Source organism: Neodiprion fabricii, chromosome 6 (genome assembly GCF_021155785.1).
Source record: "Neodiprion fabricii isolate iyNeoFabr1 chromosome 6, iyNeoFabr1.1, whole genome shotgun sequence".
NCBI lineage: Eukaryota > Metazoa > Arthropoda > Insecta > Hymenoptera > Diprionidae > Neodiprion > Neodiprion fabricii.
This window is the reverse complement of record NC_060244.1, coordinates 29015262-29029542: the sequence shown is the minus strand read 5'-3', so window position 1 is coordinate 29029542 and position 14281 is coordinate 29015262. Positions and strand designations below refer to the sequence as shown.

The 14281-nt window shown below is 42.7% G+C and overlaps 1 protein-coding gene across 3 annotated transcripts; it reads left to right on the top strand.

The window, feature by feature from the left end:
* Nucleotides 1-101: 101 nt before the first annotated feature.
* Nucleotides 102-13307, top strand: LOC124185284 (endoplasmic reticulum aminopeptidase 2-like). 3 transcript variants are annotated; one of them, XM_046575875.1, is made up of 14 exons: nt 102-743; nt 6923-7075; nt 7287-7372; nt 7441-7537; nt 7692-7774; nt 7848-8053; nt 8138-8318; nt 8655-8880; nt 8973-9535; nt 9642-9873; nt 9964-10369; nt 10450-10592; nt 10677-11029; nt 11149-13307. In XM_046575875.1, the coding sequence occupies exons 1-14, from the start codon at nt 617-619 to the stop codon at nt 11302-11304; spliced, it is 3012 nt and encodes a 1003-aa protein (XP_046431831.1). In that variant the 5' UTR covers nt 102-616; the 3' UTR covers nt 11305-13307. The 3 variants fall into 3 exon arrangements, with proteins under 3 accessions (XP_046431831.1, XP_046431830.1, XP_046431832.1); XM_046575874.1 differs by having other exon boundaries at nt 8637-8880; XM_046575876.1 differs by lacking the exon at nt 102-743 and adding an exon at nt 3994-4887 and having other exon boundaries at nt 8637-8880.
* Nucleotides 13308-14281: the final 974 nt, after the last annotated feature.

Genomic DNA, 14281 nt, shown 5'->3' with positions numbered 1-14281 from the left:
AAAGTGACACTTTCAGGAAGAATCGCAAGGATCCAGTCGAAATTTTTAACCGAATGATGACCATTGTTAATTCCGCGTTGAGTTTTGTGGATGGATAATGATCCGGGCGGATTTTGCACTCGTAGAATGATCCAGTGATTGTTGAAAAGTGTTTCAGTCAGTGATTATCGGTGCACGAAAGAGTCACGGTACGGCGATTAGGCGTTTATTAGTAGAGGACGATTTTATACTCGAGCTTTTGGATGGAGAAGAGGAAGATAGAAAATTTGCTAAAATTTTTACTCTTTGATTATTTAATCTACGCTTCTTAGGCACTTCAAAATTTATACCTCCAACGGGACCAAGAACTTTATCAGCGCTTTGAAAGTAATATACATGTAATATACAATTCTACGATTCTTCAGCGAGCTTAACGATAATTATTACAGCAGTGGCAATCGCGTGAAAATATCAAGCCGTAATAAATAATAAGCAGATTCGCCAATTCGTTAATTGAGTAATCATCGAGCGGATGAATTAATTCGCACTTTAAAATATTATAAACCGAAGTCATACCAACCCTGAACGAAACCGGACCGAAGTAATAACGTTAAAACGGCAATACGAGGAAGAAGAAATGCCGCATCCAGCCGCGTCGAGGCAGGATTCCGAGGCAATTCGCATGGACTCCCTCGGGAAAACTTCCGCTTCTAGACCTCCGGGCCAGAACGGAAATGCGAACACGGAAATACCGGGAAATTCAGGTAAGCTATGACAACGATTCCAATTTGTGAACTATCCCCGAGTCACTGACCTCGCTGACAACCCTCGACTAAGAGATGATGATCTAGAATATTGAACTCGGAATCAGCAGCTGCATTGAGTAGTTCCAGGATTGAAACGAATATTCACTTTGTATAAATTCTTACAGGGAATTTTTGTTGATTTCTTTTGTAATATGTTTTAGCAGACTAAAAACTAAGCGAAATGTATATTTTTTTTTTTTTATCTGCCATTAAACACTTTGAGGGGCTGAAACCACCCTCCAAACTAAGCCATGTCAAGGGGTGATTTGGCAGTTTTCTTTTCTTTTCTTTTCAATTGAGAAAATTACTTTTTTCATTTTTCTTTATGTAAAAACTTTTCCGATTGGATTGATTGAAAAATATTATATTCTTGTGAGTGAAACTGCCAAATCGCCCCTTGACATGGCTTACTTTGGAGGGTGGTTTCACCCCCTCAAAGTGTTTAATGGCATATAAAAAAAAATACGTGTCGCTTGGTTTTTAGTCTACCATAACGTATTACAAAAGAAATCAAATCGGAGAGATTGGCCTGTGATACATTTCTTTTCAGTAGCGAAACGACCTTCCAATTAAGACTAGAATTGAAAAACGTGTCTCGAGGAATTACATAAAGAAAGAAAAAGGTTTCCGTACACAACGTAAGCTTACAGAGACGGCTTTCGATCGCGAATGCAAAACTGGCCGTACACACCGACGGTATAGAAAACCAACGTCGATCTCGCCTCCCAGGCATAAAATATGTTTCGCCAAGTTTAGCTTATCGCCTTATAGCACTGCCTTTCTCGGCTCAACTGGTGTCAATATTTAAACCGTGATCGAAAATACACGCCCTCTGCAGCCTTTCAGAAATATTGGAAATGAATAAGTTATTCCTATACACGCGGTCGTGTAACTCCAGAGCGAGAGTTTTATCCTCAAATCGCATATTAATCTGTCGGAACGACTCAGATCTCCGCTTATAAGTAACTTACATGAATACTTTAATCGCATTACTCTGCCGGAAGACACAGGCGCAAATGCGCTGCAAATTGCGCAACGTTCTTGCATCCGAGACTTGCGTAACTATAAAAAAATACACCGTCATGAGATCTGAGGAGAACGTACGCGATGGTTAAAATATAGCGTGAATTGTCACAATAGTTACGCAAATTGAGCAAAAGGCTGTAAACCGAGGGTGACAGCCGGTTTTCTCATCGATGAATATTTATTTGTTTTTGGACACGCGGGTGAACCACAATCGTAATGAATTCTTGTTTCACCGGCGGCGCGGAAAGGTAAAAATAATTAAGTGCACGCAGTCGCTTCTGTCACCGTACAAACAATTGGCAGATGTACATACATGCCTGTAAGGCCACGCGTCGTTGAAACACCGCGTGCACATCAGTGGATTGCGCAATGAGCACGTAAAGCAAGTCGAGTCGAGTATCAATTACAGTTATTTGTACTGTCATTAACTGGCCGCGTGCAGGTTCAGACGATAAACTGGAAAATAAGGATCATCCAAGATCACAACAACGCTAAATTGCAAAATTCTCCGAAGGAACGTTACGATCTTCAACTAAAATTTTCACTACGACATTGAATCTTGAAACCTGTTTTTTTCTCCCTTTCGTTTGATGAAATATGCGAAAGTTGTAGCAGTAAATAAGAGAACCTTATATATTCACGGCTGGAGCCGATGCTCTAGACATTCGAATCCCATGATGCAGGATGGCTTTAGACTAGGCAGCTTTACGAGTTACGAAGCTTCGCAGGTGGAAATATATACCCGTTAGGGCTGCCTGTTTATGTTAAGGTGAATAACGGAAAACTCTGACAAGTTTAATCTATGTATTTGTATGACCTCTTGACCCGCATTCACCTGTGAAACATTCTTCTCGGGATCGCGGTGAAAATCTTCGTGCGTTAAATTAAAACTGTACGATGTATGCGCGAGGAAAATCAGCATACGTATGACGACGACGACGACGACGATGATGATGATAACAACGCGCAGCTTCAGACGTGTCGTCGTGAACGGAGCTGCAGGTCCCTTTTCAACGCATCGTCCCTGTCGTTAAATTTCTTTTTCGAAACCTTCCGGCATGCGAATCTCTCATCCATTTTCGGGGGCATTGAAGTCATGCTAAAAATGACACTCGCTACCAATTTCAGAGGGTGTTTTAACCAATGACGAAAATGCCGAGTCCCTGAAGGGGCGACGCGCGGTCGCCCGACGAACGTGATTTTCACTTCGTGAAACTGCTTTATTGCCGTTGAAACGATGGAAAATGCGATTGTCAAGTATCGGTGGCTCGGCTTAACGGTAGCTGAGACCGAGCGGAGCCGAGGGGAGCGAAACACACTCGGTTAGACGCCGATCGATGCGCGATTCATGTTTCTCGTCGCGACGACCCCGACGCCACGCTATCAGGGGTGGCTGCAGATGATGCGATGCTTCGATGGTTAATAGCGGAAATATTCCCCACAAAGAACGACGCGAGACTTGGGAGAAGGAAAAGATGCGAGCATCGTTGGTTCGGTGCCAATTAGTCACGTGAGAAAAACTACCCATCGATTAATGCCGATTTTGACGCGAACTTTCGAGTAAAGAGGACTGCTACCAGAATTCGATTATTGGCCAACTAAGCTTGCGTCAATTCCTCGATACCTCGAATTATCGATCCAAGGTTTCGAATCGGGGTTCGATCTGCCGTGCCAACGACATTGGAAGATGAAGATTCTCTTCAGGCATTGACCGTGTTGTGGATATTTGAAAAAGTGGATCAAATCACACCGTTGACGAGCTTTAGCCGAGTCCCGAAAATCTGGAGCCATTTCTTCCTCGGGCAAAATAGTCGACGCGTTTTCGCACATCGAATCGCGACGCGCTTGGGCGGTCGATTTCGATCAAGAATTCGTCGGTATAACCAGCACGACCCGACATCCGTGAGATTTCGGTTTCTACCGAGGATCAAAGCCGGTTACCAGGGAAAATCCACTTCCCAGAGAGGGTGGTCGGTCGGCGGTCGGTAAAACGGAGCGCTTTGCTCGATCCATGGGAATCAAGTTCCGATTCGACGAGCGACCTTCGCCGGGGTTCGAGGAGATGGCAACACTACAACCCGTTGCGAAACGGGGGGTGGTTTTTATCGGGGGACGCACCAGCCACCACCCCAAAAGCTCGAACCACCCCCGAGAGCCTCGACTGCAGGGTGAAATATAATCGACGTGCGTCGCCATTGTAGCTTCACCGCCGCAACGTCGCTAAATCGCATCGGTGGCGAGAACGCGAATATCAATGAAATGTCAAGGAGCGGCGGACCGTGCGTTGTTACCCTTAATCGCGGTGATACCGTCCCGAAAACACACTCGTTAAAAAAACGCGCCGGGGCCGGTCAGTGTGCAGGATCGAAATTCGAGCTCGTTTCGCCACCGCTTTTCATAATCCTCAATAATTTCATGCCGCACCATACGAATGCCAAAGTGTCGTGTCCCGCTCGTCGTTGGATTCTGAGGAGGAATTAGTCGAGGTGAAAAGAATCGGCTGTGACGAATCGAAAATTGCTCCCAAAACGACGGTTCCTCAAAGGATTCAACATCGTTCCATTATCCCTGACGGTGGGCAACACCATTCAACGTCCAACTGGGAAAGATACATCATGGATTTATGCAGTTACGTTTCTCGATAAATAAGCAAACTCGAGTCGAAAATAATAAGAAGCAAAAACCAGACGGCTTTACCCCGGAATGCCGCCCATCGCGCACCGCTGACCTACATGCAAGCTGCAAGTGCTGCAACATCGTGCACCAGATCCAGCAGCAACCAGTCTCGCAGTCTCCTCGACACGCCATCGGGGAAAGAAGAGTCGTGTCCTCCGCCGATCGGAAGAGCGGCAATCGTTGACCGACGCCGACCTTGGTTTGACCTTGGTGGAACCGGGACTAAGGCTCGCGCGAAAAGTGACCGAGCGTTGAATTGTGGCGGAACAGAGGGAGCCACTCATTAAGATATCCTACGCCTTGAGCGAGGGAAACGTCAAGGGGTTTGTTTACAAAAGACCACCACCCATTCGATTCGCCATGAGTGAACAGGACGTCGATGATGTTGCCTTCTTGACAGGTGAGAACTGAGAGATATTCCTCCGCGTTTCAACTCAAAATGGGTAAAACGCTTCGATAGATCCGTTTAAAATGAAAAATGAAGAATGAAGAATGCTTCGAAAAACATAATTTAAACGGGTCGATACGAATGGTTACTTTGACAACTGTTAAAATGAAAAATGGACGATATGTATTTAAAATGGTTCACATAATGAAATCATTTTTTATATCTCATCTGCAATACAGCACATGTCGATTATGTTTTTGTTTCTCTTTTTCTTTTCATTTTATGTATGCAGTATTTGCTTCAAAGAACAACTGCTTCTCGAACGTGTCATCGTTCAGGCTTCTCTTTCTGGATCGCACGAACACAGAACCGTAGGAAAACACTAGTTCGACTGGTGCAGGTGACGGCAAAGGCGTATCGTACGTGACACTGTTGGGTAAAATGCTTTCGAAAACGTAATTTAAATAGTTAAATGTAAGTGGTTACGTTTTAGAACATTTAAAATGTTGAATACAAAATGTCATTTACATTTTAAATACCTATTTTAATTTAAACCATTTCAAATATTACCCAGCAGTGGTTGACCCGCGTGTCAAGTCATTCAATTCAAGTTACGCGTACCTGTAATAATACGGTAGGTTTGAACTTGAGTTTAATTAGATCGAAGTCAGCGCGTGGAGACAGAGATCGCAGAATACAAAGGTATGACAGCCGTTCGTAATTATGTAATCGAAATTGACACGCTTCGCTCTTATTGCACCCGTCGTCCACTGTTCCTTATTCCATTACAACTCGACCTTCTTCTGCATAACTGCGCGATTCGTTTCTCCGTCCGATGCGACAGAGTTGAAATTTTTTTCGAAAGAGCTGATCAGCAGACATTTTCGCTCGCAAGGGTGGCTCGCCTGGAAATGGTGCAACGAAAAAGAATACCATAAACCGGTGGCGTAAAAAGAAAGGGGCGATCGCTGGCCGAGTGACCGATTAATTCCGTACTCGACATGCCGTTTGTACGTTATAGATAAGGAGACGCGAAGAGCACGTGCAGACGATCAATATCACGTCTAGCGCATTGTATATAGACCTAGTTTTGACAATCCTATGTGTAAATGCAACATGCACCGTACAGCGTTCAATCCACCCGCGATGAGCGTCATTGACGCGAATATTTAATGCGCGAAAAAATTATGCAGATGAGCTTTGCAAGGTGGAAATTTTTGAGACGCCAGACCTGCTCACCCATCATTGTGTGCTAATACCGCGAAATTAATCGATGCCGAAATTTCATTAGGGTAAAAATCACCGATTCACGTCCGTCGTTTGAAACAGAACGGGCTTGCGTAAGTTGGATAATTATTACGCCATTTCCCGTCGTGAATACTTGATAACAACGACCAGGGCAGACCTTGCGCAGCCTGGCATTTTAACGCTCAACACATTCCTGTTACTCTCACTCTTCGTGTCGAATTAATTAATCGCTGGATCTATGATTCCGTGACTGATACGATCTTCGTGCTGACTACGGCGTCTTGGGTAAATCGTGCATATCTATCTAATTGCGGTTCGAACATAGAACCACTGCATTCTCCTAATACCAAGGCAGGTTAAATTTATCCGTTTTGCCGCAAGCCTCGCTTTACAGGCCAATTTCGAAGCGTCGAATACCAATCTCGCGTTACTGTTTCAGTGTCAATATTATACCTTGTCAAAGCTGAAGAAGACATTATCGCGCTCCTTCGCTTTGCTTCTATGCCTTAATTAAGTTCGAAAATTATTGTAAATAAATAGAAAACACCGATATATGCATATTTTCAGCACCAAAATTTGTCCACTATACCAATTCTTGCACGAAACAGTGCCAAAGCGTTTTGCAAATATCTCGTCCTTCGACGAATACTGGGATCGATATAGCGCGTAATATAATGAAACGGTGAAAGTAATGACAAGGAAAAGCTTTTAAATTGATTGACCGAAGGTACAGGCCTGAGTTGAATAGTCCACGCACTGGCACGTCGCTAATTTTTTCATTCCTCTACTCTTTGTACAGGGGACAGCAACACCGGGCTGCACAAACGGAGCATATATGAGCAAAATGGAGTTGCCGTGTGTTCGCAAAAGAGAGCATTGTGCATCGCGACTGTCGTCTTTGCAATCCTCTTCGCCGTATCTCTCATAATCGCTTTCGCCGGTCCGCAAAACGGTGAGAATTATGATTCGTTGAAGATTTCTGCTGTACAGATATTTTTACGTAAAACATCTGCAGGTGAAAATTGTCGCACTGGATTATTTTAGTTCGAGGTATCGAATTCGCACTTGTTTTGAAAATGTCGTTTTGCACGTTTTATTCACTTACACAATGCCTAGCCAGATTTCTTGCATCTTGTTTTATCTCTACCTTTTCACCGCCATAGACTGTCCTTGTGCCGGAGAAAAACCAGCGAATCTTGAGGCTGAGGATGAGGGCGACGACGGCGGTCCCTTCGCTACCAATGGAGAGGTTATAACCCTTCTCTTTACGTTCTGATACAGGGATCGATAACACTCTAAAATCCCATTATCTTTCAGGTGTTCCCGTGGAACAACGTCAGGCTGCCGACTTTTGCCCATCCAACGAGGTACAACATCACGATTCACCCAAATCTAACGACACTGGAAGTTAAGGGTGAATACATTTCTCAATCGTACCTCTATTTGCAAATAAAACGGCGCTCGGAAAGCTCTCGTCTTTCTGCGAAGAGTCCGGAAACTTTGTATGACTCAAACTAGTCGACTATCCACTGATAATTTTCACCAACGTTCGTGATTCCTGATTCCAGGCCAAGTCACTATCGAATTCTACGTCGACAAAGAGACCAATTTCATCGTCTTCCATAGTAAAAATTTGACAATAAATGAAAAGGTAAGGGAGAGCCCTGAAAATGAAGGTTTTTCAAACGAGACCGGACCTCGTTAATCTTCGTAATATTTTACAGATGATCCAGGACCGCAAGGGTCACCGCCTCAAGATTTCCCAATTATTAGAATACCCGAAACACCAACAGCTTTACTTAGAATTAGAGGAGAGTAAATTTCGCAAGAGAGGAAATTATACAGTGCACCTCAGGTTCACTTCCAAGCTCGGGAATGAGCTCGAAGGTTTCTATCTCAGCAGCTACGTTACGGCGGATGGGGATAAGAGGTGAAGCCAAATAGTAGCATGCGCGAAATGAATTGGCAAATTCCTAAACTTTACCATTCCATCTGACTTTTTCTTGCTTCGCAGGCATTTAGCCACGACGCACTTCGAGCCGACTTACGCAAGATCCGCATTCCCCTGTTTTGACGAGCCTCAATTCAAGGCAAAGTTCAAAATGTCCATATTTCGGGACAGGTTTCACATAGCTCTGTGCAACATGCCCGTCGTCAATACCGAGGACGCCGGATTTTACATGGGAACCGGGCTGGTAAGTCCAATCAAGTGGTTTAACAAGTGACTTTCATCACTCGCGCTTCCAAGCTCACAATAATTTGCGGTGTGAAATTTTAAACGATCCTCGAAGTCTGAATGAAAAATACGTCTGCTTCAATCGTTTCCGTTTCGCTTATTCCGTCGAATTACAATGCCGTCTTAATAAGCTTTGCGTGGCTGTTCGTTTCATCGCTATCGCTACAACGCCTTCTCTAACTCCCATATTACAATTTATTCCGAATGACATCGTTCATTATAAATATCATCAAGAGCACCATGCGACACGACCGAGCACTGCACCCGGGTAATTTAGAACAACTCGTTCTCACAGCTCCGGGACGACTTCCAAGAGTCGGTCGAAATGTCGACGTACCTCGTCGCTTTCGTGGTCTGCGATTACAAACGGGTCACCGAGATGACCTCGAGAAACGTTTCCGTCAGCGTTTACGCACCGGAAGCGATGCTGCCGCAAGCCCAGTTCGCCGTTAAAACAGCGGCGAAAATAATGGACTATTTCGAGGGTTACTTCGGGATCCATTACCCGCTTCCTAAACAGGGTAAGACCTCGATGGAACTAAGCAACGATTTTATCGACTCGACTTATCCGCTCCGTAATTTGTTTATTTTTTCTCTCTCTTTTGCATTCCAGACCTGATAGCGATACCCGACTTCGCCGCGGGCGCGATGGAAAACTGGGGCCTGATAACCTACAGGGAAACTTCGATCCTCTACGACCCGGAAGAAACGTCGACCGCGGCTCACCAATGGGTCGCCATCGTCGTTGCCCACGAGTTGGCTCATCAGTGGTTCGGCAACTTGGTCACGATGAAGTGGTGGAACGATTTGTGGCTAAACGAGGGCGTCGCTAGCTTCCTCGAGCACAAGGGCGTCGACCACGTCGCCCCCGAATGGGGGATGATGAACCAATTCATCCTCGACAAGACCCAGTCCGCCCTTCACCTCGACGCCTTGGCCAGCAGCCACCCGATCAGCGTCCCGGTAAAAGATCCCTCGGAGATCGAGGCCATATTCGACACCATAAGCTACAACAAGGGGGCCGCGATTCTCTACATGCTGGAGGAGTTTCTCCTTGAGGAGGTCATGAAGAAGGGGCTCAACGACTACCTCAACACCCACAAATACGGGAATGCTGACACCAACGATTTGTGGGCCGTTTTCACCAAGCATGCGAATCACTCTTTCGATGTCAAGGTAGGTACATCGGTATTATCCCTGCGGATTAGAATCCCCCCCGTATGCAATTTCACGCAGGCAGATTCGCGGGAGAGAGACCTTTACCAAACCCTTTCTTCTTCAGAGCATAATGGACACTTGGACCCAGCAAATGGGCTTTCCGCTGATAACGATCAGTCGCGAGGGCAACACGATACTCGCTACTCAAAAACGACTGCTTCTATCACCTCGTGAGAACGACACCGATCTGTTGACGCCGAAATCGCCGTTCGACTACAAGTGGTACGTTCCGCTGAGCTATTACACGAACTTGCAGCCCCGAGTGACGACGAACGTTTGGATGAACCTGACAGACGGTAACTATAATCAAGCGTGATCGAGCATTGCGATAAGACAGCAGGCGGACATCCAGACTCTTGAGCAACATTCTATTTTGCTGATTACAGTGTCCTTCGAAGTTCCTCCGGCGGTGGAATGGATCAAGGTTAACGTTAATCAGACAGGATTTTACCGGGTGAATTACTCCGAAGATATGTGGACCTCGATAATCACGACGCTTCACAACAACCACACCGTTTTCACACCCGCCGATCGGGCCAGCCTCATAGACGACGCTTTCACCCTCTGCAGGGCCGGGATTTTGAACGCGACTATCCCTCTGAAGCTCTCGCTCTACCTCTTGAACGAGCGCGACTTCGTCCCTTGGTCCACGGCCATCGAGCACTTGGAGTCCTGGTCCAAGATGATGAGCGAGACCGCTGGCTTCAAAAAGTACATCGCGTTCATGAAGACGTTGTTGGGACCCGTAACCGCGTACGTTGGTCTCAACGACACGGGATCCTATTCGACCAGGTCAGAGACTCAAGTCAGATACCGTGGTGAGAAAAAGAGAAGGATAACGTTACTCTTTTCTTCTTCGCAAACGTTTTCAGGCTGCTTCGGAGCAACGTTCTTGAGGCAGCGTTAATCGCGAACATCGAGGGTGTGGTTAAGCCGGCAAAACTGTTGTTCAAGAACTGGATGGAAAAGGGTACTCGGATACCGCCGAATCTTCGAGACCTCGTTTACGCCGCTGGTACATTTTTTTCCCCACTGTTTCCTTGCGATTATGTACTTGACTTGGAACGCGAATCTCACTGTTCCGTTCTCAATCCATCAGGGATAAAATACGGCGGGGAAAAGGATTGGAACTACTGCTGGAACATGTACAAGAAAACGCAGATTCCGAGCGAAAAGGTCATCCTTTTGAAGTCGCTCGGTCAGTCTATGGATCCGTGGATCCTGCAACGTTTCTTGCTCGCATCCCTTGACAGGGAGGAAATCAGGCCGCAGGATGTCGAACCCGTAATTGCCGTCGTCGCCCATAATCCGGAGGGCCAATTCCTCGCGTGGCGACATCTCAAAGCGTACTGGCCCAGATTTCAGACCATGTTCGGCAACGGCACCTTCACTCTCAGCGGATTCATTACAGTTGTTACTTCGACGTTCTGCACCGAGTACGATCTCCAGGAGGTGAGTGATATTGTTTAAAAGTAAATCAGTGGGCATTGAAAGAGACGGTTGGATGAAAAAAGTTTTCCAATTCCTTCCGGTTCTCCTTTCGTTCTTATTTTTTCATTTCCAATCGTCAGGTTTCGGAGTATTTCAAAAAGGTTGAAGTGGGCAGCGGCCAGCGAGCCTTGGAACAGAGCTTGGAGACTATAAGATTGAATATTCACTGGGTGAAGGAAAACGCAGAGACCATCAATCAGTGGCTGCACAATTATTTGAAAATCGATAAAAGCTAGGCGAAGAATTATCGCGAGCGAAGGTAAATGTATAAATTATTTTAAAAGCCTTGAATAACGGCGGAAACATTCATTCACTATAAATTTTTGAAAGTAAGCAACGTGGATAAAGCTAGTCCAGAATTTTTCTATCCTCTACGGATACCGATGTGAGGGTCAATAGCGAATTTATATTTACGATGAAAATCAGAATAAATAAATATTAGATCGAAAACTAATTATGAGAGATGAAAAAAAAAAAAGAAAGAAAAACGTCCGGTCGTTGTGTTTAATGAGATGATGTAGTAGATTATTTCGAATATGTAGAGAATTCCCTGTTATACAACCTTACCTGCCTGAGGATAAAATTAAGAGAGTGTATAGAGAGAAAAAAGTGCTCTACACATATATTTCTCATCACTCGACTGTCAATTCCCAAACGGCGTGCTTATTTTGAATTATAAAGAAAAAGTTTTAAAAAAAATTAATGATAATTAAACGAATAAATAAAATCTTAAGTCAATCGATAAGTAAATTCATAGGGACCTGCGAAATCGCTAGTACTGCCTTAAAATGCACTTTGCATATCTGGAAACAAAAAATGTTTAATTATTAATCAGTTGATTGAATACTGAAATAAAATTACTTCCTATTTTGTCGTTCCTAACGAGGTAAGGCGACATCAAAGATAATTAAAAGTAATAATTAAAAACATCTTATTAATCGATCCGATCGAAATGTATAATAATAAATCGCATACTTAGCAATGAAAATTTAATATTAACGCGGTCGAAGTTGTACGATGTAGATGTGAATCCATCCAAATTAATAACGGTTGAGCAATGAGTATCTAATACGTCGATTAGGTCTAACGTCGACGAAAGTTAAAAGGTAAACATGGTTTTACGTTATTCTTATTGCAAGTGTAACTTTACCGGACCTATTAGAATATCATTCAACGCACTTGCAGCGTTACGAATGAAAGGTTACACTGCTATCTGAAAATATTCCAATACCAGACGCTGAATCAGGGTCAAGTCCTTAGTACGTAATTGCAGACTATGAAGAGAGCTGAAGAGATGTACGTACACCCGTTGTATACCTACTTATGTACAATAACACATAACAATAATAATCCGTGGGTGTGAAAAGGTCTAAAACGAACTTTAGCTTTGGTAAAACTTAAGTAGCATATCAAACAAAATCTATATATAATATTATATTATATATACAGTTAGTGAATAAATTTACATTTAATGTCATACGTTGTGACACTATTTATGTATAGAAACGTTAGTCAACAACTGATTAATCATTCAGCGCCAAATGCATTAGACTTATAAATTAGATGTAAATGAAACTGTAACGTTAAAATCAAAAAAAAAAAAAAAATTGAAATCAAAGTTGAAGAAAAAAAAAAAATTGAAATAGGTTTCGTACGCCATGTGTTCATGTTGCTGAAATCAATCCGTACAGCCTAATTAAAAAGGCCTGATAGTTAATTTTACGAATTATTTGCTTTCTCTTAAAGAGAAAATATCATAATTATTTACTTTGACATATGATGAAAGTAATTGACCGACGAGAAACGATTCTCAGAATTTGTTTTCAGTAATTGTTGGCGTAAGAAAACTAAGAGATGTAGGATCTAATTTGAATTTCAATGCACACATAAAGTGATACGTGAAGAGTATCTCTGTACGGGTATACGCGTGTGCTTAATGTGACGGGATATTGTCGTTGACGTACTTACTTGTCCTTATTAAATAACAAGAAAAAAAGATCGAGTTTGAAATATTTGTAGTAAAAAAATTTGTCGTGTATCATCGTTGAATGTTCGTCAAGCAGAAAAAAATCTTTACTAATTGAAGGTAAGATTTACTCTGTGCTTAGAATTAATTGCTATAGTAATTAGTTATAAAATTGAAATGGCAGTAAGAAGCTTAAACTGTAAAACAGAACAAAAAGAACCGAGCACGAAGTCAGAACAAGAATTATGATCGATTCGTATGTGATGCAACTCCAGAAAAAAAAAATTCCTGCTGGCAGCATGAATAATTTCTTCTTTCCCACTGTAAATAAATGAACACGTTTTTCATGATATTTCATTTCGATAGATTTTTATACACGGCTATATTTTTGACAAATTATTATCGTATTTACGCACAACTTATAGACCTATGCCCACTTCTGCTGTATAGGATGGGTTAACGACGTTGGAAATGCGATGTAAATAGCATATTTTTTCACAAAACAATCTTCTCTTGTACGACATATTATGGTAATGATTAGAAATTTTTTAATTTTTATTTTCTAGTTCATACGCGCCTGCGTTTTACTATAAAAACTTTATCCGAGCACTGTTATTACACACAAGATATATTCGGGGACATTTTTGTCGGAACATTTTGTTCGTATTTCTGTAAATTTGATAAATAAAAGAGTTCATGTTTGAAAAAAAAGGGAAACTACTGCACGCACGATTTTTGTAATCTGAAATTTTTCGCAATATACATACTTATGATCATTACACCTATGTATATATACTTACACGCACGTGATTATATATACCTATGTACAAAGACGTTACACGCTGACGGCGATGCAAAAAATTATTACACAAAGTGAAGACTGCAGAGCCTGATGATGAAGAGATCAAAGATTAAATTGTTTATCAATCACGTGAAAACAAAACAGTTAAAACGTTGTCATCGCAACTGTATAAACAAAATGAAGTGAACAGTGTGCCGCACTCAATTTTCGCACCGTGACAAGAAACGCGACACATTGTACCCTATACGTGTAAATTGTATATTACTGTACTCTACTGTATACTGTTGTCATAGATATTTTGTTGTAACAAATTAAACGACGTATACACAATAAGACATACAAATAAATATAATATACATATATATATATATATATATATGTATATATTATATGTTTAAAATATAAATGCTTCTTATTATTGAATCACCCTCCGTTCGTACACTCG

Bases quoted from the DNA above. Each gene is read 5' to 3' on its own strand.
- LOC124185284 (XM_046575874.1), top strand. From the start codon at position 617: ATGCCGCATCCAGCCGCGTCGAGGCAGGATTCCGAGGCAATTCGCATG. The intron at 7,373-7,440 runs GTTATAACCCTT...ATTATCTTTCAG, and splicing joins CCTTCGCTACCAATGGAGAG to GTGTTCCCGTGGAACAACGT. The intron at 8,319-8,636 runs GTAAGTCCAATC...CGGGTAATTTAG, and splicing joins TTTACATGGGAACCGGGCTG to AACAACTCGTTCTCACAGCT.